This window comes from Oncorhynchus keta, chromosome 13 (genome assembly GCF_023373465.1).
Source record: "Oncorhynchus keta strain PuntledgeMale-10-30-2019 chromosome 13, Oket_V2, whole genome shotgun sequence".
Lineage (NCBI taxonomy): Eukaryota > Metazoa > Chordata > Actinopteri > Salmoniformes > Salmonidae > Oncorhynchus > Oncorhynchus keta.
This window is the reverse complement of record NC_068433.1, coordinates 11,768,438-11,793,419: the sequence shown is the minus strand read 5'-3', so window position 1 is coordinate 11,793,419 and position 24,982 is coordinate 11,768,438. Positions and strand designations below refer to the sequence as shown.

The 24,982-nt window shown below is 45.3% G+C and overlaps 1 protein-coding gene across 8 annotated transcripts in view; it reads left to right on the top strand.

The window, feature by feature from the left end:
- afap1 (actin filament associated protein 1) overlaps positions 1-24,982 on the top strand; it is a 163,136-nt gene that overhangs the window by 61,494 nt on the left and 76,660 nt on the right. For 4 of the 8 annotated variants that reach the window (XM_052459352.1, XM_052459351.1, XM_052459350.1 and 1 more), the window contains exons 2-3: positions 10,414-10,542; positions 11,543-11,625. In XM_052459352.1, coding sequence (XP_052315312.1) covers positions 10,414-10,542; positions 11,543-11,625 — 212 coding nt within the window. Of the gene's footprint in view, positions 1-10,413; positions 10,543-11,542; positions 11,626-11,708; positions 11,760-11,844; positions 11,896-12,230; positions 12,282-12,358; positions 12,410-24,982 lie in introns of those variants that run through there. The other 4 variants (XM_052459357.1, XM_052459355.1, XM_052459354.1 and 1 more) reach the window with 4 other exon arrangements.

Below are 24,982 nucleotides of genomic sequence, written 5' to 3'. Positions count from 1 at the left end.
CGACACCATTCTGTATACTTCTGGCCCTTCTTTGGACACTGTGTTAACAAACCTCCAGACGAGCTTCAATGCCATACAACTCTCCTTCCTTGGCCTCCAACTGCTCTTAAATGCAAGGAAAACTAAATGCATGCTCTTCAACTGCCCCTACCTGCCCGCCTGTCCAACATCACTACTCTGGACGGCTCTGACTTAGAATACGTGGATAACTACAAACACCTAGGTGTCTGGTTAGACTGTAAAAACTCTCCTTTCAGACTCACATTAAGCATCTCCAATCCAAAATTAAATCTAGAATCGGCTTCCTATTTCGCAACACTCATGATGCCAAACATAAAACTGACTATCCCACCGATCCTTGACTTTGGCAATGTCATTTACAGAATAGCCTCCAACACTCTACTCAGCAAATTGGATGTAGTATATCACAGTGCCATCTGTTTTGTCACCAAAGCCCCATATACTACCCACCACCGCGACCTGTATGCTCTCGTTGGCTGGCCCTCGCTTCATATTCGTCGCCAAACCCACTGGCTCCAGGTCATCTATAAGTCTTTGTTAGGTAAGCCCCGCCTTATCTCAGCTCACTGGTCATTATAGCAGCACCCACCCGTAGCACGCGCTCCAGCAGGTATATTTCACTGGTCACCCCCAAAGCCAATTCCTCATTTGGCAGCCTTTCCTTCCAGTTCTCTGCTGCCAATGACTGGAACGAACTGCAAAAATCACTGAAACTGGAGACTCATATCTCCCTCACATACTTTATGCATCAGTTGTCAGAGCAGCTCACACATCATTGCACCTGTACATAGCCCATCTGTAAATAGTCCACCCAACTACCTCATGCCCATAGTGTTATTTATTTTGCACCCCAGTATCTCTACTTGCACGTTCATCTTCTGCACATCTTTCACTCCAGTGTTGAATTGCTAAATTGTAATTATTTTGCCACTATGCCCTATTTATTGCCTTAACTCCCTCATCTTATTTCATTTACACTCACTGTATATAGCCTTTGCTATTGTGTTATTGACTGTACGTTTGTTTATTCCATGTGTAACTCTGTGTTGTTGTATGTGTCGCACTGCTTTGCTTTATCTTGGCCAGGTCACAGTTGTAAATGAGAACTTGTTCTCAACTAGCCTACCTGGTTAAATAAAGGTGTTCTCAACTGGCCTACCTGGTTAAATAAAGGTGTTCTCAACTCGCCTACCTGGTTAAATAAAGGTGTTCTCAACTAGCCTACCTGGTTAAATAAAGGTGTTCTCAACTAGCCTACCTGGTTAAATAAAGGTGTTCTCAACTAGCCTACCTGGTTAAATAAAGGTGTTCTCAACTAGCCTACCTGGTTAAATAAAGGTGTTCTCAACTAGCCTACCTGGTTAAATAAAGGTGTTCTCAACTAGCCCACCTGGTTAAATAAAGGTGTTCTCAACTAGCCTACCTGGTTAAATAAAGGTGAAAGAAAAACAAGTAGAAAAATAGAACTCAATTGATGGAACGTCACATTTATTTCAATATGATTGAAACAGGCCTACCGTTTTAGATTTTAATGCAGTCTTCTCGGGTTTTTCATTTAAAGCATATTTTTATAGCCTACATTACGTGTTTGTATCAATTGCAAAGACACTGGTAACTTTGTATTTCTAGTAAACTTTGTTCTGAATTTATCAGCGGTAACAGAGAGACGGATAAACCATGTGATTCTGTTTAGCGGGGATCTTCTGTGTATAAAGTGAGGGCAAAAAATGCATCTAACGACGCACTTCGTTGATCTACGAGTGGCCTGGGGCACGGGTTATATTACGAGCGTTTTCAAGTGCAACGTTAAAAATGACGGTTTGGGAAGCAGCTTGGAGATTTAATGATGCTCCTGCGAAAGGTTCTAACGATGAACTTAGCCTTAAGATGCTTTTGGGAAACCGGGCCCAGGGCAGAAGGAGAAGGAGGGGGGTCATCTGGAAGAGCCAGGCTGTCGTGTTTGTGTGTGTGTTGGGGTTGAAAATAAGGAGCCAGCGATGCCCTGTTGTGTGGTGGCGACTGGCGCGAGGGGGGTAACCATGATGATGCCAGACCATAAACCACGCCAATTAACGTCACCACCGTCCAAGTGCAACATTCTTCCCACAGAGCAACATATTATGTGGTTGTACCCTATATCCCACAATTACACTTTATATACAGCATTAGCTGATTGAGATTGACGTTCTATGGAATAGTGAACTCAAGCATACCTGCACTGCACACAAACTATGTCTAGTGGGTCATGGGTGCAGTGCACATATAAACAGCCTGTCATTGGTCCAGGTCTGGAGTATCTCATGCCCATTAGCTCAGTCAACACATGGAGTCCGGGCGGGATCCATCATCGTACATCAAAGTGGAGCAGCAGACTACTGCTTGGTACTTTGAAATGAGCCAAGAACTCCAGTGCTCCCTCAGAAGCTTGGCTCAGGTTTCTCAAACAGATTTGTCAGATTACATAACCTTTATGATCTAACCTACATGATATATGGTTTAGATTAGTAGTTGTAGTACCCATTAGAGACTGGTTATAGGATGGATGATGATGGTGCTCTCTCTAATTAGTCTAAAAACACCCACTTTTCTTCCTGTGCTTTGATGGGTTTCGTTGAGTTGTGCATACAGATGTAGGATCTTTAATTTGACTACTTTCTCACAATAGGAAAAATAATCCTGCAGTAACAGAAAATCTAAATTATTGTGTGGATTATTATGAATGGACATTATTAGAACCTTGAATACTACAAGTTTGCTTTTGCTGATGTGCAGGACATATCCTGAAACAACATGGTGGCCAAATTAAGATCCTACATCTGTAGGTAGGTTGCCTATCACTTAGTGTGTCTTAATAAAGTAGTGACACGTTGTTATGGGAAATGCCGTCTCTAAGGTGAGAGATAAAAACATCAGATTTGATTTTCTTGCCCTGAGTTTGTGGGTGTGTATTTGTGCATTTATCAGTCTCGGTCTGTTTCTTATTTCTAAATGGTGTCTGTCTGTAGCACACACGTCTGTTGTGTTTAGTCTGGGGACGTGACAGCCTTCCAAGTCAGGACCAGCTCTTCAACATACCCACACCGCCTAGGGCCTATCATCAAAGTCACAGGAGAAGGTAGAGCAGTGTTTAAGGACCTGTCAGACATCACACAAACAACTGATAGACAGACAGACACACACTAAATAAAGTATGGTGGGCGGGTGTATACAGTCAGTCCGTTTTAAATTAGGGCACTGCAACATTTAATTTTAAAAAGAAGACTGGTGTTTATGTCAGTGAAAGTAGACGGTCTCAAGTTCAACTGTAGATCTAGGCCCAAACAAGACCTTGTCCGAAAACATGTTCACCTAGACCCAAACACGTTCACCTGGAACCGAACACGTTCACTTGGAACCGAACACGTTGACCTGGAACCGAACACCTAGACGCAAACATGTTCACCTAGACCCAAACATGTTCACCTAGACCCAAACATGTTCACCTAGAACCAAACATGTTCACCTAGACGCAAACATGTTCACCTAGACCCAAACATGTTCACCTAGAACCAAACATGTTCACCTAGAACCAAACATGTTCACCTAGAACCAAACATGTTCACCTAGAACCAAACATGTTCACCTAGACCCAAACATGTTCACCTAGAACCAAACATGTTCACCTAGAACCAAACATGTTCACCTAGAACCAAACATGTTCACCTAGAACCAAACATGTTCACCTAGACCCAAACATGTTCACCTAGAACCAAACATGTTCACCTAGAACCAAACATGTTCACCTAGACCCAAACACGTCAACCCTCTGGCCCCCGTGATCTTCCTCACAACCCTTTACCTCTCTTGCTTGGTCCAATAATCATGACTGACTGTCCCCCCGAGCTGAGACATTCTCCTGTAGGTTCTAGGTGTGTTCACATCTTGACTCAAGAGGGGGTTTAGTGTTTCTGGAAGGCCCAGCCAGAAGCTATCTTTTGGCATCGGAGCCTGTTGACATGGGGAGTTGTGTTTAGTGTAGAGTGCTGTGTTGGCGAGAGAGGGGGAGAAAGAGAGAGGGGGGGGGCGAGGGAGGGAGAGAGAGGGGGGGGTGAGTGAGGGAGGAAGAGAGGGGGATGGGGGCGAGAGAGAGAGAGATGGGAGGGAGAGAGGGGGCGGGGGTGAGAGAGGGAGAGAGAGGGAGTGAGTGAGTGGGTGGTTTGTTTGCGTGGTTTACTGTTTTAGTTCATAGCCCTAAAGGATTGTTTGAGGGTGGTCCTCTTCACTCCACACCACCTACTTCTAATTCCCTGAAGCCATCTGGGATGTTAATGCATATTGTTGCTCCCCTAACACGCGTTTTGACCACCCCTGTTGGAAGTCAGCTAAACCATTCAGTCTTTCTCTGTCCAAAGGCATGAGCTCACCAATACAATACAAAACTCTGAAGACTCCTGGCTACAACACGTGTTCAGTAAGACAGGCTGGAACCCATGTATGCTGTCATGCACTTTTGTGTTGTTGTTGCCATTTACACAACTGGTCCAAGACTGCTGTAATGACGTTGTCCAGCATGACTAATAGTTGGTCTGGGGTTTGGAAAACTGATCAAAAATCTGTTTCTAAAGGGCAGAAAGTAACCAACGACTATTTCAGCCTGATATTGAGGTGCTTGTTTAGTCCTAGGTTATGCCCTATGACTCTCTCTCCTTCTCTCTCTCTCTCTCTCTCTCTCTCTCTCTCTCTCTCTCTCTCTCTCCCTCTCTCTCTCTCTCTCTCTCTCTCTCTCTCTCTCTCTCTCTCTCTCTCTCTCTCTCTCTCTCTCTCTCTCTCTCTCTCTCTCTCTCTCTCTCTCCCTCTCTGTGTGTCTGTCTGGCTTTGTCTCCCCCCTCTATATCCCTCTCTCTCCCCCTGTCCTCTACCTCTCTCTCCCTCCTGGCCTTTACCTCTCTCTCCCCCCTGGCCTCTACCTCTCTCTCCCCCCTGGCCTCTACCTCTCTCTTCCTGGCCTCTACCTCTCTCTCCCCCCTGGCCTCTACCTCTCTCTTCCCCCTGGTCTCTACTTCTCTCTCCCCCTGGTCTCTACCTCTCTCTCCCCCCTGGTCTCTACCTCTCTCTCCCCCCTGGCCTCTACCTCTCTCTCCCCCCTGGCCTCTACCTCTCTCTCCCCCTGGCCTCTACCTCTCCCCCCAGGCCTCTACCTCTCTCTCCCTCCTGGCCTTTACCTCTCTCTCCCCCTGTCCTCTACCTCTCTCTCCCTCCTGGCCTTTACCTCTCTCTCCCCCCTGGCCTCTACCTCTCTCTCCCACCTGGCCTCTACCTCTCTCTCCCCCCTGGTCTCTACTTCTCTCTCCCCCCTGGTCTCTACCTCTCTCTCCCCCCTGGTCTCTACCTCTCTCTCCCCCCTGGCCTCTACCTCTCTCTCCCCCCTGGCCTCTACCTCTCTCTCCCCCCTGGTCTCTACCTCTCCCCCCAGGCCTCTACCTCTCTCTCCCTCATGGCCTCTACCTCTCCCTCCTGGCCTCTACCTCTCTCTCCCCCCTGGCCTCTACCTCTCCCTCCTGGCCACTACCTCTCCCTCTCTCTCCCCTCCTGTCCTCTACCTTCCTCTCCCCCCTGGCCTCTACCTTCCTCTCCCCCCTGGCCTCTATCTCTCTCTCCCTCCTGGCCTCTACCTCCCCCCTGGTCTCTACCTCTCTCTCCCCCCTGGCCTCTACCTCTCTCTCCCTCCTGGCCTCTACCTCTCTCTCTCCCATGGCCTCTACCTCTCTCTCTCCCCTGGCCTCTACCTCTCTCTCCCTCCTGGCCTCTACCTCTCTCTCCCTCCTGGCCTCTACCTCTCTCTCCCCCCTGGCCTCTACCTCTCTCTCCCCCCTGGCCTCTACCTCTCTCTCCCTCCTGGCCTCTACCTCTCTCTCCCCCCTGGCCTTTACCTCTCTCATAGGATAATACGATTAAAACAGGAATGTGTGAAAGTTGCTCTTTGTATCGAGAGAGGGAGAGACTCTCAGTATTGTCCGTGGCTCAGAGTGAAATATGAGAGTGTGTTTTAACCTCATACATGTCAAATTAAATCAAATGTCTCTCCCAGACAACGATATGCACCAATCTCCGTGCCAGACAGCAGTATGCACCAATCTCCATGCCAGACAACGGTATGCACCAATCTCTATCCAAGACAACGGTATGCACCAATCTCCATCCAAGACAACGGTATGCACCAATCTCCGTGCCAGACAGCGGTATGCACTAATAACCGTGCCAGACAGCGGTATGCACCAATCTCCGTGCCAGACAACGGTATGCACCAATCTCCATCCAAGACAACGGTATGCACCAATCTCCGTGCCAGAGAATGGTATGCACCAATCTCCATCCAAGACAACGGTATGCACCAATCTCCGTGCCACACAGCAGTATGCACCAATCTCCATCCAAGACAACGGTATGCACCAATCTCCATCCAAGACAACGGTATGCACCAATCTCCGTGCCAGACAGCGGTATGCACCAATCCCCATGCCAGACAGCGGTATGCACCAATCTCCTTCCAAGACAACGGTATGCACCAATCTCCATGCCAGACAACTGATCAAAAGTTTGGGCCACCTTCCTCAAACTGTACATCACTATCATTCATTGAAGCCAAAGGGGGTCCTTCAGGCTTTTACAGGGCCGACTAGATAATATATCATTGCAGGTGTCTGGCAAAAACAATGCGTACTGTACTTTTGTGAATTGAGACTATGCCCAAAACACTATGTGCTGTTGTGCTAAGAACATTCCGAAGCGTTTCATTGGCTGTCCGTCAGGTTGCCTATAGTTACGTTATAATTTACTATGACATACTGGGCCGGGACGATACCAGTATTGCAAATACTCGTTGGTTTTGTGGCAAGGAAACAAAACACAAAGCAGATTTAACTTTAGGAAAACAGCCCTAAATGTTAGAAACAAACATCATTATGTTGTCATCTGGAGTCACATGTATTTTCTAAGCTCTAACAGACATTATTGGTCATACAGCAGGTTGGTCTGCGTGTTTTTATTTTTGTTATGGGAAAAATATTGCGATACTGGTGTCGTCCTGGACCTAATGAAATAATGCATAACTCGATAGTACACCACATGACCAAAAGTATGTGGACACCTGCTTGTGTAACATTTCATTCCAAAATCATGGGTATTAATATGGAATTGATCCCCCCCCCCTTTGCTGCTCCACTCTTCTGGGAAGGCTTTCCACTAGATGTTGGAACATTGCTGCTATAACAGCCTCCACTCTTCTGGGAAGGCTTTCCACTAGATGTTGGAACATTGCTGCTATAACAGCCTCCACTCTTCTGGGAAGGCTTTCCACTAGATGTTGGAACATTGCTGCTATAACAGCCTCCACTCTTCTGGGAAGGCTTTCCACTAGATGCTGGAACATTGCTGCGGGGACTTGCTTCCATTCAGCCACAATAGCATTATAAAGGTCTGGCACTGATGTAGGGCGATTAGGCCTGGTGCACAGTCGACGTTCCAGTTCATCCCAAAGGTGTTCGATGGGGTTGAGGTCAGGGCTCTGCGCAGGACAGTCAAGTTCTTCCACACCGATTTCTGTGTGTGTGTGTGTGTGTGTGTGTGTGTGTGTATCAAAATATGCCTCCCCAACACCACTATAGTTCCTTAACTAAACTGATTTAATGGAATCATCCAAAATATACCGGCATTGTCTGTGAGGAATTCTGATGTTGCAGGTGGTAGACGATACAGATAGTTCCATCATGAGTGAGTGTGTGTGTGTGTTTTGTTTCTTGTCTTCGTGGGGTTCTGGTGAATTCTCTGCAGAACAACCCACAGATAGGACCTATGATTATATGATGAGCTAACCAACTACAACTTGTAAGGTCATGTCAACAGAGGAGACTGTACCTGCCAACCTCAGCAATTACATAATCTCATGTCTATGACAGGCTCTACTGGAACTCAAAGGGCTGAACTATGGAAGATATAGGGGTGTTCTTTATCTACAGCCTGGTTCTGTATTGATGTGCAGAGCATAACACCCTCATAGCACCCCTACAAACTCAATGAAGTGAAGCGATCCGTAACATTTCCTGAGATAACCATACCCTTTTTTCACTGCCAGTGAGACACACACACACACACACACACACACACACACACACACACACACACACACACACACACACACACACACACACACACACACACACACACACACACACACACACACACACACACACACACACACCCTTACCTATTGTTTTGTTGCTGTATGAAGGGGGGTGAAGGTGTATTTTCCCAGAGCTATAAATCAGCGTTGACGGCAGGGAGGGAGATTCCTCAGGTGTTGTGCCAGCCTGGGTTTACCTTTCCATCTGTATCTAACCCTGGGTTTACCTTTCCATCTGTATCTAACACTGGGTTTACCTTTCCATCTGTATCTAACACTGGGTTTACCTTTCCATCTGTATCTAACCCTGGGTTTACCTTTCCATCTGTATCTAACCCTGGGTTTACCTTTCCATCTGTATCTAACACTGGGTTTACCTTTCCATCTGTATCTAACACTGGGTTTACCTTTCCATCTGTATCTAACACTGGGTTTACCTTTCCATCTGTATCTAACACTGGGTTTACCTTTCCATCTGTATCTAACACTGGGTTTACCTTTCCATCTGTATCTAACACTGGGTTTACCTTTCCATCTGTATCTAACCCTGGGTTTAACTTTCCATCTGTATCTAACCCTGGGTTTACCTTTCCATCTGTATCTAACCCTGGGTTTACCTTTCCATCTGTATCTAACACTGGGTTTACCTTTCCATCTGTATCTAACCCTGGGTTTACCTTTCCATCTGTATCTAACACTGGGTTTACCTTTCCATCTGTATCTAACCCTGGGTTTACCTTTCCATCTGTATCTAACCCTGGGTTTACCTTTCCATCTGTATCTAACACTGGGTTTACCTTTCCATCTGTATCTAACACTGGGTTTACCTTTCCATCTGTATCTAACACTGGGTTTACCTTTCCATCTGTATCTAACACTGGGTTTACCTTTCCATCTGTATCTAACCCTGGGTTTACCTTTCCATCTGTATCTAACACTGGGTTTACCTTTCCATCTGTATCTAACACTGGGTTTACCTTTCCATCTGTATCTAACACTGGGTTTACCTTTCCATCTGTATCTAACACTGGGTTTACCTTTCCATCTGTATCTAACACTGGGTTTACCTTTCCATCTGTATCTAACACTGGGTTTACCTTTCCATCTGTATCTAACACTGGGTTTACCTTTCCATCTGTATCTAACCCTGGGTTTACCTTTCCATCTGTATCTAACACTGGGTTTACCTTTCCATCTGTATCTAACACTGGGTTTACCTTTCCATCTGTATCTAACACTGGGTTTACCTTTCCATCTGTATCTAACACTGGGTTTACCTTTCCATCTGTATCTAACACTGGGTTTACCTTTCCATCTGTATCTAACACTGGGTTTACCCATCCATCTGTATCTAACACTGGGTTTACCTTTCCATCTGTATCTAACACTGGGTTTACCTTTCCATCTGTATCTAACACCGGGTTTACCTTTCCATCTGTATCTAACACCGGGTTTACCTTTCCATCTGTATCTAACACCGGGTTTACCTTTCCATCTGTATCTAACACTGGGTTTACCTTTCCATCTGTATCTAACACTGGGTTTACCTTTCCATCTGTATCTAACACTGGGTTTACCTTTCCATCTGTATCTAACACTGGGTTTACCCATCCATCTGTATCTAACACTGGGTTTACCTTTCCATCTGTATCTAACACTGGGTTTACCCATCCATCTGTATCTAACACTGGGTTTACATTTCCATCTGTATCTAACACTGGGTTTACCTTTTCATCTGTATCTAACACTGGGTTTACCTTTTCATCCGGATCTAACACTGTCTTTACCTTTCCATCTGTATCTAACCCTGGGTTTACCTTTTCATCCGGATCTAACACTGGCTTTACCTTTCCATCTGTATCTAACCCTGGGTTTACCTTTCCATCTGTATCTAACCCTGGGTTTACCTTTCCATCTGTATCTAACCCTGGGTTTAACTTTCCATCTGTATCTAACCCTGGGTTTACCTCTCCATCTGTATCTAACACTGGGTTTACCTTTCCATCTGTATCTAACCCTGTGGATGTCTTACAGAAGGTTTCTGCATAACAACTGAGGTGTTCTTCTGTTTCCTCAGACAGGAAGGAGGCTGATGTAACTGTATTGCCATTATTGTTGAACTCAATGATGTCATTCATACACATAACTTAGTGCTTATCCATAACTAAGACATTGCCATCAACCCCTGATGATGTCTAACATTCAAACACTGTGTTTTTTTTGTCTCTTTGAAGCCATGGAGGAGTTGGTGTGTGAGCTGCGTCTGTTCCTGGACCTGCTGGACAGGGAGTATCTGAGCGCTGGGGTCAGGGAGAAGAAGATGCTCATCTCCAACATCCTTCACAGGGTCCTCACCGCTAAAGGTTACAACCGCAGCTATTATCAAATACAGTGGTATCTGTTGCGTGCTTCGTAAACAACAGGCTGACAGTGAGACGCTTACTTACAGGACCGTTCCCAATAAATGTAGAGAGAAAAAATAATAGTCAAATAATAATAATGACACAAGGAATAAATCCACAACGAGTAACAATAATTTGGCTGTACACACGAGGTGCCAGTACTGAGTCAATGTGCAGTGGTACGAGGTAGTTGAGGTACACACAGTATGTACATATACTGTAGGTAGAGATAAAGTGACTGTAACATTATCTTGCATACAACCTTTACACAATCTCACATCTTCCACACGACCCTCAACATTAAAGACCACAACCTTCACCATCACACAACCTTTACACAATCTCACATCTCCTACATCTTCCACACGACCCTCAACATTAAAGACCACAACCTTCACCATCACATAACCTTTACACAGTCTCACATCTCCTACATCTTCCACACAGCCCTCAACATTAAAGACCACAACCATTACCATCACACAACCATGCCATTGCACAATTGTCACATCTCCTGTCATCTTCCACAGCCCTCAACATTAAAGAACACAACCTTCACCATCACACAACCTTTACACAATCTCACATCTCCTACATCTTCCACTGGCCCTCAACATTAAAGAACACAACCTTCACCATCACACAACCTTTACACAATCTCACATCTCCTACATCTTCCACACGGCCCTCAACATTAAAGACCACAACCTTCACCATCACATAACCTTTACACAGTCTCACATCTCCTACATCTTCCACACGACCCTCAACATTAAAGACCACAACCTTCACCATCACATAACCTTTACACAGTCTCACTCCACTCTCACCCGGACCAACAGCCATTTCATACCCTCAATCCACATACTCTACCTCATTACCATTATCATCATACCTAATCCATGCCATTGCATTTTCTGTTTGTTGATTGTAATTCGATCTCTCTGTCTTCCTCTCTCAGAGCCCTCGTTCAAGTCAGAGGACCACAGCAGCCTTTCTGCACCCCCCCAGATGCCACTCCCTGAGATCCCACACCCCTGGCTCGTAAGACCACCTCACACACCATCGCTCTCTCTCTCTCTCTCTGACCTATGACATCACACCCCTGGCTCGTAAGACCACCTCACACACCATCGCTCTCTCTCTCTCTCTGACCTATGACATCACACCCCTGGCTCGTAAGACCACCTCACACACCATCGCTCTCTCTCTCTCTCTCTCTGACCTATGACATCACACCCCTGGCTCGTAAGACCACCTCACACACCATCGCTCTCTCTCTCTCTCTGACCTATGACATCACACCCCTGGCTCGTAAGACCACCTCACACACCATCGCTCTCTCTCTCTCTGACCTATGACATCACACCCCTGGCTCGTAAGACCACCTCACACACCATCGCTCTCTCTCTCTCTGACCTATGACATCACACCCCTGGCTCGTAAGACCACCTCACACACCATCGCGCTCTCTCTCTCTGACCTATGACATCACACCCCTGGCTCGTAAGACCACCTCACACACCATCGCTCTCTCTCTCTCTGACCTATGACATCACACCCCTGGCTCGTAAGACCACCTCACACACCATCGCGCTCTCTCTCTCTGACCTATGACATCACACCCCTGGCTCGTAAGACCACCTCACACACCATCGCTCTCTCTCTCTCTCTGACCTATGACATCACACCCCTGGCTCGTAAGACCACCTCACACACCATCACTCTCTCTCTCTGACCGATGACATCACACCCCTGGCTCGTAAGACCACCTCACACACCATCGCTCTCTCTCTCTCTCTGACCTATGACATCACACCCCTGGCTCGTAAGACCACCTCACACACCATCGCGCTCTCTCTCTCTGACCTATGACATCACACCCCTGGCTCGTAAGACCACCTCACACACCATCGCTCTCTCTCTCTCTCTCTGACCTATGACATCACACCCCTGGCTCGTAAGACCACCTCACACACCATCGCTCTCTCTCTCTGACCTATGACATCACACCCCTGGCTCGTAAGACCGCCTCACAAACCATCGCTCTCTCTCTCTGACCTATGACATCACACCCCTGGCTCGTAAGATCACCTCACACACCATCGCGCTCTCTCTCTCTGACCTATAACATCACACCCCTGGCTCGTAAGACCACCTCACACACCATCGCGCTCTCTCTCTCTGACCTATGACATCACAACCTTTACGTCACATGCAGTGCATTCGGAAAGTGTTCAGACCCCTTGACTTTTTATTTTATTTTTTACGTTACAGCCTTATTCTAAAATGGATTAAATAAAACATCTACACACATTACCCCATAATGACAAAGTGAACATTTTTGCACATTTTATTAAATATAAAAAAACAGAAATACCTTATTTACAATTATTATTCAGACCCTTTGCTATCAGACACAAAATTGAGCTCAGGTGCATCCTGTTTCCATTGATCATCCTTGAGATGTTTCTACAACTTGATTGGAGTCCATCTGTGGTAAATGTAATTGATTGGACATTGATTTGGAAAGGCACACACCTGTCTATATAAGGTCCCACAGTTGACAGTGCCACAGTTGTCAGAGCAGAAACCAAGTCATGAGGTGGAAGGAATTGTGCGTAGAGCTCTGAGACAGGATTGTGTCGAGGCACAGATCTGGGTAAGGGCACCAAAACAAAAACATTTGGCAGCATTGAAGGTCCCTAAGAACACAGTGACTTATATCATTCTTAAATGGAAGAAGACACATGACAGCCCAATTTGAGTTTTCCAAAAGGCAGCTAAAGGACTCTCAGACCACGAGAAACAAGATTATCTGGTCTGATGAAACCAATATTGAACTCTTTGGCTTGAATGCCAAACGTCACTTCTGGAGGAAACCTGGCACCATCCCTGCGGTGAAGCACGGTGGCGGCAGCATCATGCTGTGGGGATGTTTTTCAGTGGCAGGGACTGGGAGACAAGTCAGGATTGAGTGAAAGATGAACGAAGCAAAGTATAGAGAGACTTGATGTAAACCTGCACCAGAGCGCTCAGGACCTCAGACTGGGACAAAGGTCCACCTTCCAACAGGACAATGACCCTAAGCACACAGCCAAGACAACGCAGGGGTGGCTTCGGGACAAGCCTCTGAATGTCCTTGAGTGGCCCAGCAAGAGCCCAGATTTGAACCTGATCAAGCATCTCTGATCACCATCCAGCCTGATAGAGCTTGAGAGGATCTGCAGAGAAGAATGGGAGAAACTCCACAAATATAGGTGTACCAAGCTTGAGGAGTCTTAACTTAGAAGAATCGGCTGTAACCACTGCCGAAGATGCTTCAACAATAGTACTGAGTAAAGGGTCTGAATACTTACAGCACCAGTCAAAAGTTTGGACTCACCTACTCATTCAAGAGTTTTTCTTAATTTTTACTATTTTCTAGAATGTAGAATAATAGTTAAGAAATCAAAACTATGAAATAACACATATGGAATCATGTAGTAACCAAAAAAGTGTTAAATCAAAATATAAAATATATTTGAGATTCTTCAAAGTAGCCACCGTTTGCCTTGATGACAGCTTTGACCACTCTTTGCATTCTCTCAACCAGCTTAATGAGGAATGCTTTTCCAACAGTCTTGAAGGAGTTCCCACATATGCTGAACACTTGTTGGCTGATTTTCCTTCACTCTGCGGTCCAACTCATCCTAAACCATCTCAATTGGGTTGAGGTCGGGTGATTGTGGAGGCCAGGTCATCTGATGCAGCACTCCATCACTCTCCTTAATCAAATAGCCCTTACACAGCCTGGAGGTGTGTTGGTTCATTGTCCTGTTGAAAAACAAATGATAGTCCCACTAAGCGCAAACCAGATGGGATGGCGTATCGCTGCAAAATGTTGTGTAAGCCATGCTGGTTAAATGTGCCTTGAATTTTAAATAAATCACAGACAGTGTCACCAGCAAAGCATCCCCACACCATCCTCCTCCATGCTTCATGGTGGGAACCATGCGGAGATCATCCGTTCACCTACTCTGTGTCTCACAAAGACATGCCGGTTGGAACCAAAAATCACAAATTTGGACTCATCAAACCAAAGGACAGATTTCCACCGGTCTAATGTCCATTGCTCATGTTTCTTGGCCCAAGCAAATCTCTTCTTATTATTGGTGTCATTTAGTAGTGGTTTCTTTACAGCAAAATCAACCATGAAGGCCTGATTCACGCAGTCTCCTCTGAACAGCTGTTGTTGAGATGTATATGTGACTTGAACTCTGAAGCATTTATTTGGGCTGCAATCCAAGGTGCAGTTGACTCTAATGAACTTATCCTCTGCAGCAGAGGTAACTCTGGGTCTTCCTTTCCTGTGGCGGTCCTCATGAGAGCCAGTTTCATCAAAGTGCTTGATGGTTTTTGCGACTGCCCTTGAAGAAACTTTCAAAGTTCTTGAAATTTTCCGGATTTTGACTGACCTTCATGTCTTAAAGTAATGATGGGCTGTCGTTTCTCTTTGCTTATTTGAGCTGTTCTTGCCATAATATGGACTTGGTCTTTTACCAAACAGGGCTATCTGCTGTATAATGCCCCTACCTTGTCACAACACAACTGATTGGCTCAAATGTATTATTATAACTTTTAACAAGGCACACCTGTTTATTGAAATCCATTCCAGGTGACTACCACATGAAGGTGGTTGAGAGAATGCCATCAAGGCAAAAGGTGGCTACTTTGAAGAACCTCAAATATAATACATATATATATATATTTGTTTAACACTTGTTTGGTTACTACATGATTCCATATGTGATATTTCATAGTTGTGATGTCTTCACTATTATTCTACAATGTAGAAAATAGTAAAAATAAATAAAAACCCTTGAATGAGTAGGTGTGTCCAAACTTTTGACTGTATGTAAATGTCCTATTTCATATATTTATATATTTTTTATACATTTGCAAAAAACTCTAAAACCCCTTTTTTTTTGCTTTGTCTTTGTGGAGTGTTGTGTATTGATTGATGGGGGGGGCAACCATTTAATCTATTTCAGAACCAGGCTGGAATGTAACAAAATGTGGGAAAAGTCCAGGGAAATAGTTTCCGAATGCACTGATTGGGCATGGTAGTGATTTGTACTAGAAATGCAATGTCTTCAATCAGATCGCAACGCAACTTGTTCATTGTCCTTGAGAAGGGAATTGTTTCCCCATTCTTCAACCACATGTGATTGGACAATTTGAGACATGTTGCATGAGCTCAACACAGATCGCATGCACAACTCTGTCCCGTGAATGTCACGTCCAATCATATTGGAGGATGTTACAGTCTCCTATAAAGCAGAAGGGTAGTTTTGAGTTCAATATGGTTCTGCTCTCTCGCCACCTACCAACTCCTGACACACCTGTGTGTGTGTGTGTGTGTGTGTGTGTGTGTGTGTGTGTGTGTGTGTGTGTGTGTGTGTGTGTGTGTGTATCCCGAACACTGCCAGTGACTGCAGGTCAAAGGAGAGTTGCATGTTTTATGGTTCCCCTCGGAAACTAGAGAGACGGGAGTGCAGTTTCTCTCCTTCTCTCTCTCTCTCCCTCTCAATATATACTGTATCTCTCTCTCTCTCTCTCTCTCTCTCTCTCTCTCTCTCTCTCTCTCTCCTCTATATACTCTCTATATATACTGTCTCCCTCTCTCTCTCTCCCTCTGTATCTCTCTCTGTATCTCTCTCTCTCCCTCTATATATACTGTATCTCTCTCTCTCTCTCTCTCTCTCTCTCTCTCTCTCTCTCTCTCTCTCTCTCTCTCTCTCTCCCTCTCTATATCTGTCTCTCTCTCTCTCTCTCTCTCTCTCTCTCCCTCTATATATACTGTATCTCTCTCTCTCTCTCTCTCTCTCTCTCTCTCTCTCTCTCTCTCTCTCTCTCTGTATCTCTCTCTCTCTCTCTCTCTCTCTCTCTCTCTCTCTCTCTCTCTCTCTCTCTCTCTCTCTCTCTCTCCCTCTCTATATATACTGTATCTCTCTCTCTCTCTCTCTCTCTCCTCTCTATGTATGCTCTCTCTCTCTCTATGTCTCTCTCTCTCTCTCTCTCTCTCTCTCTCTCTCTCTCTCTCTCTCTTCTCTTTCTCTTTCTCTCTCTGAAAGTACCATTTATTACATTGCGATGCTGACCTCTGGAAAAATCTCTCCAAGTAGCTGTGTTTTTCAACTTTCTTTGGTTCTGTTTCACATACCTTGAATCTCCCCCTCTCCTGTTCTCTCCCTCTATCGCTCCCTTGCTCTGTCTTTTGTCTCATCCATTCCTGTAAGTCATATCAACCCTGTAGTATGTTAGGGAGAAAGACACACACACACACACACACACACACACACACACACACACACACACACACACACACACACACACACCCAGGGCTGAGGGTGTCGGCGGCGGGCTTGTTGCAAATTCCAGGAACTTTCAATAAATTCACTGGTTTTCCCCAGAACAGGATGGAACAAGGAGGAATCCCAGAATCCTCCAACCAGGATTTCTAGAAAATCTGGGAATTTATTTAAAGTTTTGCAACCCTCTTTCTGTGACCGGCCACGGACTAGTTCTGGGCCAAATCCACACCCTCTGAAGAGGGATCAGAATGAGACGAACCAGGGCTTCTCTCTGTAGCTTCAGATGATGTTACTATATGTGGAAGGGATACTAGTGCAGCCGCAATCTTGGTTTAGGACTATGACTGGATCTGGCCATTGAATGACTAGATAGCATTGTGTTGGGTCAACAGTCCTGGACTTACTAGAATAAGCATAATAACATCATTTAGCAAAGTCAGCTGACATGCTAACATGCTAACACAGACCCTCTGAGTGAGTAGGGCGGAGATATGCTGGCCACATGGGTGGTGCTATTAGCAGAGAAAGACACTGTTGATAGAGTCCCTCTGTCACTAACACACACACATACATCATTAGGGATTTGGAGACTCATACAGTATATCCATTAATAAGACAGGAATTGGGGTGGTTAAGTCCAACCAGCCCAATCAACCTCACTTTGAACCACCCAGTGTGTGTGTGTGTGTGTGTGTATGAAAGAGTGCTGTGTGTGTATGATGAATAGAGAGAACATATTAGAAGTGTTGATTTCTGCAGACAGTTGTGAAATCTGTGGCCTTGAATGATCTCAACCACATAAAGAGTTTCCTAATTTGGCTCTTTGGACAAGATTCTTTGGTTGTGGGACAAAGGGCCAAAATCTGAGACGTTGGGTCACAGTAGTGTGTGTGTGTAGGCTGATTGCTTACTGTGTCTTTACAGTGAGAGAGAGAGAGAGAGAGAGAGAGAGTAGATAGATATCTGAGACGTTGGTTGACAGTAGTGTGTGTGTGTGTGTGTGTGTGTGCGCGTGTGTGTGTGTGTGTGTGTGTGTGTGTGTGTGTGTGTGTGTGTGTGTGTGTGTGTGTGTGTGTGTGTGTGTGTGTGTGTGTGTGTGTGTGTGTGTGTGTGGCTGATTGCTTACTGTGTCTTTACAGTGAGAGAGAGAGTAGATAGATCGTAAATGTAAGGGTAGGGACCTGGTAAGACCGCACGGAACGCTGCACACACACACACACACACACACACACACACACACACACACACACACACACACACACACACACACACACACACACACACACACACACACACACACACACACACACACACACACACACACACACACACACACACACACACACACACACACACACACACACACACTGTTTTACTTGGTGAGTACAGCTTTCATTCTGATTTAATCAAGCTGGACTCAACTCCAGGACAGGAGTTTTCCTGAGCGGGTCACGCGGTCAGGGTGTCAGGAGAACCTCAGAGCCCTACTTTTAGGACAGGGGTTAATGTCTACTAGGGGTTAATGTCTACTCGGGGTTAATGTCTACTCGGGGTTAATGTCTACTCGGGGTTAATGTCTACTAGGGGTTAATGTCTGGTAGAGGTTAATGTTTGGTAGAGGTTAATGTCTACTCGGGGTTAATGTCTACTCTGGGTTAATGTCTACTAGGGGTTAATGTCTGGTAGGGGTTAATGTCTGGTAGGGGTTAATGTCTGGTAGGGGTTAATGTCTGGTAGGGGTTCATGTCTGGTAGGGGTTAATGTCTACTAGGGGTTAATGTCTGGTAGGGGTTCATGTCTGGTAGAGGTTAATGTCTACTCGGTGTTAATGTCTACTTGGGGTTAATGTCTACTTGGGGTTAATGTCTACTCTGGGTTAATGTCTACTCGGGGTTAATGTCTACGTGGGGTTAATGTCTACTTGGGGTTAATGTCTACTCTGGGTTAATGTCTACTTGGGGTTAATGTCTACTTGGGGTTAATGTCTACTCTGGGTTAATGTCTACTCTGGGTTAATGTCTACTTGGGGTTAATGTCTACTTGGGGTTAATGTCTACTCTGGGTTAATGTCTACTTGGGGTTAATGTCTACTTGGGGTTAATGTCTACTTGGGGTTAATGTCTACTTGGGGTTAATGTCTACTTGGGGTTAATGTCTACTTGGGGTTAATGTATACTCAGGGTTAATGTCTGCTAAGGGTTAATGAGTTCCTTCCTGATGCTACTGACTGACATCGCTGTAGATTAACAGGAGGGGGCGGGATGGAAACTGTAGAGAGGAAGTTGGATACTCCCGTCTCTCTACTTTCCTAGGGGAACCACAAAACATATAGCTCCTCCTTTGACCTGCAGTCACTGGCAGTGTTATTCGGCATACACACACACACACACACACACACAGACACACACACACACACACACACTGCTGGCTGTGATTAGACATAATGGCCCCAGGCGTTCAGTGACAGACTGACTGAAGCCTCTCTCTCTTTCTTTTTTTTCTTTCTTTCTTTCTTTCTTTCTTTCTTTCTTTCTTTCTTTCTTTCTTTCTTTCTTTCTTTCTTTCTCTCTCTCTCTCTCTCTCTCTCTCTCTCTCTCTCTCTCTCTCTCTCTCTCTCTCTCTCTCTCTCTCTCTCTCTCTCTCTCTCTCTCTCTCTCTCTCTCTCTCTCTCTCTCTCTCTCTCTCTTCTCTCTCTCTCTCTCTCTCTCTGTGTCTCTTAGTCTCTCTCTCTGTGTGTCTCTTTCTCTCTCTGTGTGTCTCTCTCTCTCTCTCTCTCTCTCTCTCTCTCTCTCTCTCTGTCTCTCTCTCTCTGTGTCTCTCTCTCTTTCTCTCTCTCTCTCTTTGTGTGTCTCTTTCTCTCTCTCTGTGTGTCTCTTTCTCTCTGTGTGTCTCTCTCTCTCTGTCTCTTTCTCTCTCTGTGTGTCTCTTTCTCTCTTTCTCTCTCTCTCTCTCTCTCTCTCTCTGTGTCTCTCTCTCTTTCTGTCTCTCTCTCTCTGTGTGTCTCTTTCTCTATCTCTGTGTGTCTCTTTCTCTCTGTGTGTCTCTCTCTCTCTGTCTCTTTCTCTCTCTGTGTGTCTCTTTCTCTCTTTCTCTCTGTCTCTTTCTCTCTCTCTCTGTGTCTCTTTCTCTCTCTCTCTGTCTCTTTCTCTCTCTGTGTGTCTCTCTCTCTGTGTGTCTCTTTCTCTCTTTCTCTCTCTTTGCGTCTCTCTCTCTCTGTCTCTTTCTCTCTCTCTGTGTCTCTTTCTCTCTCTGTGTCTCTCTCTCTCTCTCTCTCTCTCTCTCTCTCTCTCTCTCTCTCTCTCTCTCTCTCTCTCTCTTTCACTCTCTCTTTGTGTCTCTTTCTCTCTCTCTCTTGGTCTCTTTCTCTGTGTCTATCTCTCTGTGTCTCCTTCTCTCTCTCTGTGTGTCTCTTTTGCTCTCTCTCCCTCTCTGTCTCTCTCTCTCTTTCTCTCTCTCTCGGTGTCCTCTCATCCTCTGTCTGCCCCCCCAGGTTAGGCATGTACATGTACAAGACTCAGCTCATCCATTTGATGTCATTACTTTGAGCCAGATGAATGGCCCAGTTCCAGTTGCTCTCGGATACATTGCATGGAGTGTGGGTTTGCGAGTGGTGCTGCTCCATTCCGGCTCTATGTTGGAGAATATGGAACAAGCATAGCCAGGCCTGCTGCTGAGACACAAATCAGTTCCGTCTGTGTTGATGTTGGCAAGTGTCACTGCCCCCACCCCTTCTCCTCTCCCCACCCACACGTTCTCCTCCTCCTCTCCCCACCCACCCCTTCTCCTCCTCCTCTCCCCACCCACCCCTTCTCCTCCTCCTCCTCCCACCCACCCCTTCTCCTCCTCCTCCTCCTCCTCCCACCCCTTCTCCTTCTCCTCTCCCCACCCACCCCCTCCTCTCCTCTCCCCACCCACCCACCTCCTCCTCTCCCCACCCACCCACCCCTTCTCCTCCTCTCCCCACCCACCCACCCCTTCTCCTCCTCCTCTCCCCACCCACCCTCCTCCTCCTCTCCCCACCCACCCACCCCTCCTCTCCCCCACCCACCCTCCTCCTCCTCTCCCCACCCACCCACCTCCTCCTCTCCCCACCCACCTCCTCCTCTCCCCACCCACCCACCCCTTCTCCTCCTCTCCCCACCCACCCCTTCTCCTCTCCCCCACCCACCTCCTACTCTCCCCACCCACCTCCTACTCTCCCCCCACCCACCCACCTCCTCCTCTCCCCACCCACCCCTTCTCCTCTCCCCACCCACCTCCTCCTCTCCCCACCCACCCTTCTCCTCCTCTCCCCACCCACCCACCTCCTCCTCTCCCCACCCACCCCTTCTCCTCCACCTCCTCCCACCCACCCACCCCTTCTCCTCCCCACCCCACCCACCTCCTCCTCTTCTCTCCCCACCCCACCTCCTCCTCTCCCCACCCACTCCTTCTCCTCCTCTCACCACCCACCCCTTCTCCTCCTCTCCCCACCCACCCCTTCTCCTCCTCACCCACCCCTTCTCCTCCCCCTTCTCCTCCTCCTCCTCCTCCCCACCCACCCCTTCTCCTCCTCTCCCCACCCACCCCTTCGCCTCCTCCCCCACCCACCTCCTCCTCCTCTCCCCACCCACCTCCTCCTCCTCTCCCCACCCACCCCTCTCCCCACCCACCCTCCTCCTCCTCTCCCCACGTCCTCCGCCTCTCCCCACCCACCTCTCCTCCTCCTTTCCCCATCCTACCCACTCTTCTCCCCACCCCAACCCACCCACCTCCTCCTCTCCCCAACCTACCCACTCTTCTCCCCACCCCACCCCACCCACTCTTCTCCCTCTTTCTCTTACACACACACACACACACACACACACACACACACACACACACACACACACACACACACACACACACACACACACACACACACACACACACACACACACACACACACACACACACACACACACACACTCCTATCCATACCAAGTACTGAGTTGGTCTTCATAAAGGGACTCTTTTTGCATGTCTGTGAAATGTAAAAAAAACAAAAACCTTGTGGGGTTTGGAAAGAAAAGAAGATTTGCTAACTCCAACAAATGAAAGCCATCGGTCTGTCACAATTGGCGTGTTGTGGTTGGATAAGCCCGGTCCTTCTGTATTTAGCCAATCCAAATGTTTTCTAAGCTAAAAGGGAAACACATTTAGCGCTGGCGTGTAACAATGTCAGCGTTGTAAATCGATCCATGATGTACAGTCCATACAGTGTGAACCAGGATCAGAATCAATCACTTCCCAATTAATACATTCCACCCATTGAGTTCATCACTATTCATTTGTTTGTGGTGTTAGTTTTTTAATATACCGCAGTGTTGATGGCAAACCTGGCCCTGCCGTCACTAGCTGAGTCTTCAGTTTCTCAGTGGGCTTCCCCTACGTGGAGATTGGTCTAACCACAGTTGAATGCAATGACCTCACCACCACTATTCTGTCATAGACACACGATTTACGGTTATAACGAACGACAACAGTTGCACGAGGAGACGGCTCCCACATCGCTGTGGAAAGCAGCACAACGAGCGGTAAATCTGAGTGAATCGAATTGTATTACAGTGAGGAAATTGAATGATGACAAGTGACACTTAAAAATAAGAATGGGACCGTGGCTTCAAGGACCTTTAGGCATATAAACGCGTTTGGAAAAAGTCCACCTGAACTATTCATGGGTTGCAGGTTTCCTCACTGTTGTTTTGAACGTTTTGTTTTCAACTGATGCCCAACTGAGCATTCTACTGAATACACTCATCATCACTGAGCTCTGATGAAGATTTCATCAAAAGTGCATTCCAGTGGCATGGAAATACAATGACATTTCAGGACAACCGTTAGTCGTCATTTTGATGTCACCAGATTGACATTAGATGCAGTATAATGTTAGCTAGCTAAGATAGAAGGGAGGCCATCGGGTTTTAGCTGGCTAATTTTGAGAAAGAAGAGAAACCTGCACGCTGCTCTTGCTAGTGTCACTGCTCTTCATGAAGCGTTACGTATCGGCTTTCGTCAGAGCTTTCGTGACTGTTTATCATTTGCACCCTTGTGTGGACATAGCTCCTCCCACGTCCGGTCAATGCATCCAATGGGGTTGGAGTCGAGGGACAATAAACAAGTGTTAGCAAATATAACGATGTGCATTTCTATAACTATTCTAATAGTGTTTACATAAAACCACAACATCTCCATAACTATTCTAATAGTGTTTACATAAAATCACAACATCTCCATAACTATTCTAATAGTGTTTACATAAAACCACAACATCTCCATAACTATTCTAATAGTGTTTACATAAAACCACAACATCTCCATAACTATTCTAATAGTGTGTACATAAAACCACAACATCTCCATAACTATTCTAATAGTGTTTACATAAAACCACAACATCTCCATAACTATTCTAATAGTGTTTACCTAAAACCACAACATCTCCATAACTATTCTAATAGTGTTTACATAAAACCACAACATCTCCATAACTATTCTAATAGTGTTTACATAAAATCACAACATCTCCATAACGATTCTAATAGTGTTTACATAAAACCACAACATCTCCATAACTATTCTAATAGTGTTTACATAAAACCACAACATCTCCATAACTATTCTAATAGTGTGTACATAAAACCACAACATCTCCATAACTATTCTAATAGTGTTTACATAAAACCACAACATCTCCATAACTATTCTAATAGTGTTTACATAAAACCACAACATCTCCATAACTATTCTAATAGTGTTTACATAAAACCACAACATCTCCATAACTATTCTAATAGTGTTTACATAAAACCACAACATCTCCATAACTATTCTAATAGTGTTTACATAAAACCACAACATCTCCATAACTGTTCTAATAGTGTTTACATAAAACCACAACATCTCCATAACTATTCTAATAGTGTTTACATAAAACCACAACATCTCCATAACTATTCTAATAGTGTTTACATAAAACCACAACATCTCCATAACTATTCTAATAGTGTTTACATAAAACCACAACATCTCCATAACTATTCTAATAGTGTTTACATAAAACCACAACATCTCCATAACTATTCTAATAGTGTTTACATAAAACCACAACATCTCCATAACTATTCTAATAGTGTTTACATAAAACCACAACATCTCCATAACTATTCTAATAGTGTTTACATAAAACCACAACATCTCCATAACTATTCTAATAGTGTTTACATAAAACCACAACATCTCCATAACTATTCTAATAGTGTTTACATAAAACAACAACATCTCTATAACTATTCTAATAGTGTTTACATAAAACCACAACATCTCCATAACTATTCTAATAGTGTTTACATAAAACCACAACATCTCCATAACTATTCTAATAGTGTTTACATAAAACCACAACATCTCCATAACTATTCTAATAGTGTTTACATAAAACCACAACATCTCCATAACTATTCTAATAGTGTGTACATAAAACCACAACATCTCCATAACTATTCTAATAGTGTTTACATAAAACCACAACATCTCCATAACTATTCTAATAGTGTTTACCTAAAACCACAACATCTCCATAACTATTCTAATAGTGTTTACATAAAACGTATTAAACACGTCTGTAAAACAACAACCGATCAAGTAAGCTTTCATAAATCATTGGGTACAGTGCAAGAAATGTTAATGTTAGCATTGATAGCTATTTTTTGACAAACTTTGCTAGCTACTGACAACATTGCCATCTGTCTAAAGTAAATTTGACAACATGATAATGTTGGCAAAGCTGTTTCCTGCTAAATATTTGACTACTTTAGCAATGTCATTGTATTTCCAGGCAATATAGTGTGATTTAGACGAAACAGTGGTTAGCCTCCATCCAGAATGAATGGGCTTATCACCGCTTTCAGGCACCACTGATAGAGGGCAGCTTGAATGTTAATTTTTAAAATATTTTTTTAACCTTTATTTAACTAGGCAAGTCAGTTAAGAACAAATTCTTATTTTCAATGACGGCCTAGGAACAG